Source organism: Apaloderma vittatum, unplaced genomic scaffold (assembly GCF_000703405.1).
Source record: "Apaloderma vittatum isolate BGI_N311 unplaced genomic scaffold, ASM70340v1 scaffold43309, whole genome shotgun sequence".
Lineage (NCBI taxonomy): Eukaryota > Metazoa > Chordata > Aves > Trogoniformes > Trogonidae > Apaloderma > Apaloderma vittatum.
The window spans coordinates 15,411-20,411 of NW_009736609.1; the positions used below are offsets into that span (position 1 = coordinate 15,411).

Here is a 5,001-nt window from a genome sequence, read left to right on the forward strand (position 1 = left end):
GGAAGAATAACCGGAAGCAGCTAACATGAGAAAGAACCAGGAGGAAATCTCTGCGAAGAGATTAGATAAGATAGAGACAGCAGAACTGATGTACAATCCTATCTTTTTCTTAGAAAACGAGAGAAAAAAAATGTTGCAAGTTAAAGTATCTTTACCTCCTCAGTGGACACTATTTGAGCTGACATCCTCTAAGCTGTGAGCTTGAAAAAGTCATTTCGTATTAAGAGCTCCAACATTAATATCACAAACCTCAGACCACGAATTACATTTGCTTTATTTAATTTAGTATTACATGCATTTCAGACACTGATTCATATTATTTGCACAAGTAGTCATTCTCAGTGTACAAGTAAGAACCATTGCTGTCAGGGTGAAATTCAGTAGCATGCACTGCACACATTCGTATGCAAAGGTATTAATTTTCAGTCAGAAAATTTTAAGGTCATGACTTCTAAATTAATATCATACAGTTTTATTTTGGTTTTATGCAGACATTGCATAGTTGATGAGTAGCTTCTCAAGAAAGACTGGAATTGTGCTGCTAGTATTGTTGAAGCAGATCAAGTGACGGTAGCAAACAAAAAGATTTGAAGAAGAGGCATAACTTTCAGGGTCGAAAGGTCAGCAAGTACGGCCTAGGATAAAAACCAAAAAGGCTTGTTAAACTTGACATTTGAATCAAATTTCTTTCAAGCAAGTCAGGAAGTCAGAAAAAGATTCAAACACTGACCACAACATGAACAATAATTAGATTCAGACATGGCTAGAAACAAATTACGCTGTTCTATGTTAGGGCCTTATTGTATTGTTTTTCATTCTAATATTTCAAAGGAAAAGCATTTGTTTATGTACGTAAGTATGAAGTAACTTCATTTTAGCCTTTAGCCTTACTTCAAATATACATGGCATCAGGGGTGAATAAGGGGTCTAACATTTCAACTTGCTTCTAAAAATAATTGGGAATTAAGAATCCTTATCCTGTGGCTTGGCTAGTACTTGTGAAGTAAGTCCAATGTAATGACTCAAATAGTCAATGTCTTCTCATGAAAGTATGTTTATCAAAAAAAGAGAGTCACACAAGATCTCCAAGTTTGAAAGAAATACATCACCAGATTTTTGAAAAAGAAAATCTCTAGTAATTTGTTAAAATATAAAAATTAATAATCTTCATCTTAATGACTTAATTTTCATTTCCCATGACACTACTCACAGCGAAATTTCAGATTCCGTATTGACAAAAGTAATCTTGTAAAATCTTTGTAGTACCAAAAAGTATAGAAGCAACTATGTCAAAACCGTCTGAGAGAAGGTACAAATCTCTACAACATTTTAAAAACAATATATCCCACACAGAATATATATTTTAAAAGAAAAAAAAAAATCTAATTATAGAAAATAACTTGATAACTGCATTTTTGTAGCAAATACACCCTTTTATTTCCTTTTACTCCAGAAAAGCAGTATTATGTCCTGCATGTTTACAATTTCCTTATTTTTTTATCTAAAGTAAGAATTTAGGCAGAAAGATTTACACCATATACCACGTGCCACAGGAAGCTTAAATTACTCTTGTTGGCAAAGCCTCAGAAACTATTTCAATCTTCTCTAACTGAAACTTATCCTTACTTCAGCTGCAGCCAGTGATGTCACCTCCATCAGGTTGACTGCTCGGAAAGCAAACACAGCAGCTGCCAGGACTGAAAGAAAATGCTCAATATTTAAGTTGCTGACCTGTCAATTAGTGGTTAGAAATAATCTCGATGTAAAATACCAGTTCTCACTCCCTCAGAGTATCTACTTTGATTCTGAAGAATCACACAGTTTCTTTGGCCACTCTTCGAAATGGATCAGAAAAACACAACATTCTTTCAGAAATCTGCATGAAAATACTTTAGTTTAAGATGACAAGCTTTTAATTAAAAGGGATAAAGGGATTTACAAGTCACTCATTTCTAAGCCAATAATGTTAATTTATTTAAATAGCAGTATTTCAGTTGTGGATTTTATATAACATGAAAAAAAATGTTCATTTATCTTATGTGATCTTATATAATTATAGCTCTCCACATAGCTGTCTCATACATACAAATGGAACCAAAACCTTTACTCTTCTATTCACCTACTTCATGCTTAAAAACTGACCCAACTGAAGATATATGTCTTCTTTAGAACCCCCATCTTAAACCTTGCATAAATCTCAGGTCATTATTTCCTTTATAAAAAATAAGTACATCTAGACTTAGTGTGTTTTGTAAAATTATTTCTATTACCAGCAAGAACTTCTAAAGAGTTGTATCCCAGGATTCTGTCCCACAGAAGCAAGAGTTGATCTGTAGCTAAATAACCAGAAAATGCTCGTACCATCCATTTAAATGAAATCCGTAGCCTGCAAACAAGTGAAAAACAACAGTTATTATATTTCTGTCTCCCATAATGATCAGACGGATTCTCTATAAATTGAAAATATTTCACTGTTCTTCTGCATTTCTCTTCCAGGAAGAATAGCAGTTTTCTCTTGCTGCATTAATAATCAATATTTTCATCCTCAATAGCCATCAGTACTAATATCATGAAACATTCTGACCAAACAATCACATTAGAGGAATTCTCAGCTGTTATCACCCCCAGTGTTTTATCCTTTCTGCTATTATGATGGATACAATTATAACAGCAAGATTTTCAGGTTTTATTGCACTTGGTGCCATGAGAACACTACAGAATGACAGCCTCTCCCTCTCTTTCCCCTTCCAGTAGCTTCTGCTCTAACTAACATTTCTCTGCATTTCCTGTCCCCCAGGAAATAAATCATTTAGTTCCATCAGAACTGACATGAATAACAAACTTAGCTGAATAATGCAGAATTTCTCACAGAGTAATTCTCCCCTCTTTTTCGCAGAACATACAAAAGAAATGCACAAAGCACACATATGCGGGATAGCAAAGGACTCCAACTGATTTTCAAGAAAAAATGGCACATTGATGTTTGCCCTTTTGAGTAATTTCCCATATCTTTTAAATTAGAATACCACAGAACAGCATTTTCAGAACAATGAATCTGCAACGTTTCTAGGAAGTCAGAAGGAAATACTCACGGCTGAGCCCCAATTTCTCGAAGGTGATAAAAGAGCTGAGGCAGGTGGGTTTGTAGAAGAGTCTCAAATAGTAAACACAACGATACAATGCCCTAATGAAAGAAGACCATATCCTGAATATTAACACTCAGCCTGTCAAATCTGAGAAAACGGTCTCAGCATTTTTTTAATCCAAGCAATGAATTAAAAATGATTTTTTTTTAATTCAAGCAATGAAACACTATTAATGATGTAATATACTGCTTAGGTTAGCAGGGCACAAGCAGCTCTAATGCTTTCAGTCATCAAAGCCTCACTCCTACAATTCTGTGTATGCATTAGCAAAGGTAATGTGTTGTGATAGTCCCTTTCAGCTCTAAGTTACTTATGGTACTGGTATTCCAGGGTATAAGCCCTTGGTGGGTTATTATAATTTGACCTACTTGAAATATTTCCACTTAGATGAAATAGACCTCAGCCGCACTAAAGAACAGAGCATGTAAGAAACAGTAGCTCTCTGAAAACTAAACAGCAACAGGGATAACTACAATAAAGTTAAATGTAAACACACTTTAAAATTTTTCTTAAAAAATTACCGTGAAAAATTAATAGATTTCTGTTGGACCCATTTCCCTGCTGTCAATGACTGAAAGCACAGCCTTGAAATGGGATCAAGGAAAGGGTTTCTTTTAACCAGAAAGTGTTTTCAGAAAGTAACATAACTATTCATCACATTTCATTCTTTGAAAACAGAAGATGAGCCAATTTCTACAATTGCCTTACATTTAAGTCAGCTGGTTCTGATCATAAACATAACTGAATTACTTATATTCACCCAGTAGTGCTGTCACACAAAGATACTTGCATTAGAGAAACACATATCAACTTTATATTGCTGAAACAATAGCTGTATATACAGTCCCTCTACCCCAGAAAATATTTAAGCATGCACATACATGTCATCAATTAAAATCAAAGTGAGTATGCCTTTATGTGACTTCTTGAACCAAGAAACCTATCCCATAAAAGACTTGACTCTCAAAAAACCCCACATCCTCTAAAATTATAAAGTTCTCGTAAGTACATGATATTCTAGAGCAAAGACTAATACTGACAATAAAACCAAAAATATCCAAACTGGAGTTACCTAGTAATTTTTCCAGGCTTGCCTGAGATATTTTATTTAAAACGATATATTTCAATCACATAGGAAATCATGCCACTGTATATTATTGTTCCACAGAAAACAGAGTATCAAGTGAGTGAGTTTTAATTCCTAATGAACTTACAGAGGGATGAGAAGAGATGGAATGGAGTCTGAAGAAAAAACGCACATACATCTCACGGAATATCTGATACAATTTGGAAGGTTCATGGTACAGAAAACAAAGTGGAGCAACTGAAAGGATAAAAGAATTATAATTGACTCAACACTGTAAACTGCTAAAAGAGTTCAGTGATTAAGTGCATGAAGTATGAGGAACAAACAACTAATTTATAGTAGTACAGTTTACAAAAACGATACTAACCCAATAATTTAAAAATAAGTATTTTGTAATAGAGTCTACCATTCAACATAAGAAAGGGAGTACAACACACATTCTAGGTAATAGTTCTATATATTTCAAGACTCCAAACTAATTAGAACTTGCTTATTACAGTGCTAGCTTCAGAAGCACGAGAAATACACTTTAAAGATAGCTTCCCTGGGGTGTAGGGCAGCGATATGTTGAACAGTGAAAGCTTTTTATTCAATCATCTTGAACTTCCACTGTGCCCTGGGGCTAGTGACCATCTGTGAACTGGTTCCCTATTTGTGAGACTGGCGTACGTTTACTGCTTGAAAATAGGTGTCATGCAAACAAAAATAGCTTTTGGTTGCCACAATACCATCGTAAGTACGACAGACTGATAAAGACATGTTTCTGTC

The 5,001-nt window shown here is 34.5% G+C and overlaps 1 protein-coding gene across 1 annotated transcript; it reads right to left on the bottom strand.

Moving 5' to 3' along the window:
* Window positions 1–260: 260 nt before the first annotated feature.
* Window positions 261–4,465, bottom strand: LOC104279670 (TBC1 domain family member 19). Its single transcript, XM_009877030.1, has 5 exons — window positions 4,361–4,465; window positions 3,093–3,184; window positions 2,271–2,386; window positions 1,627–1,697; window positions 261–635 (listed from the first exon to the last, which is right to left on the bottom strand). Exons 1-5 carry the CDS (start codon window positions 4,409–4,411, stop codon window positions 561–563), a joined length of 405 nt encoding a protein of 134 aa, XP_009875332.1. The 5' UTR covers window positions 4,412–4,465; the 3' UTR covers window positions 261–560.
* Window positions 4,466–5,001: the final 536 nt, after the last annotated feature.

Excerpts from the sequence above, each read along its gene's own strand:
- LOC104279670 (XM_009877030.1), bottom strand. The coding sequence starts at position 4,411 with ATGTATGTGCGTTTTTTCTTCAGACTCCATTCCATCTCTTCTCATCCC. Across the intron at positions 1,698-2,270 it reads CTCTTTAGAAGTTCTTGCTG|TCCTGGCAGCTGCTGTGTTT; the intron begins GTAATAGAAATA and ends ATTTTCTTTCAG. Across the intron at positions 636-1,626 it reads CATCACTGGCTGCAGCTGAA|GCCGTACTTGCTGACCTTTC; the intron begins GTAAGGATAAGT and ends TTTTTATCCTAG.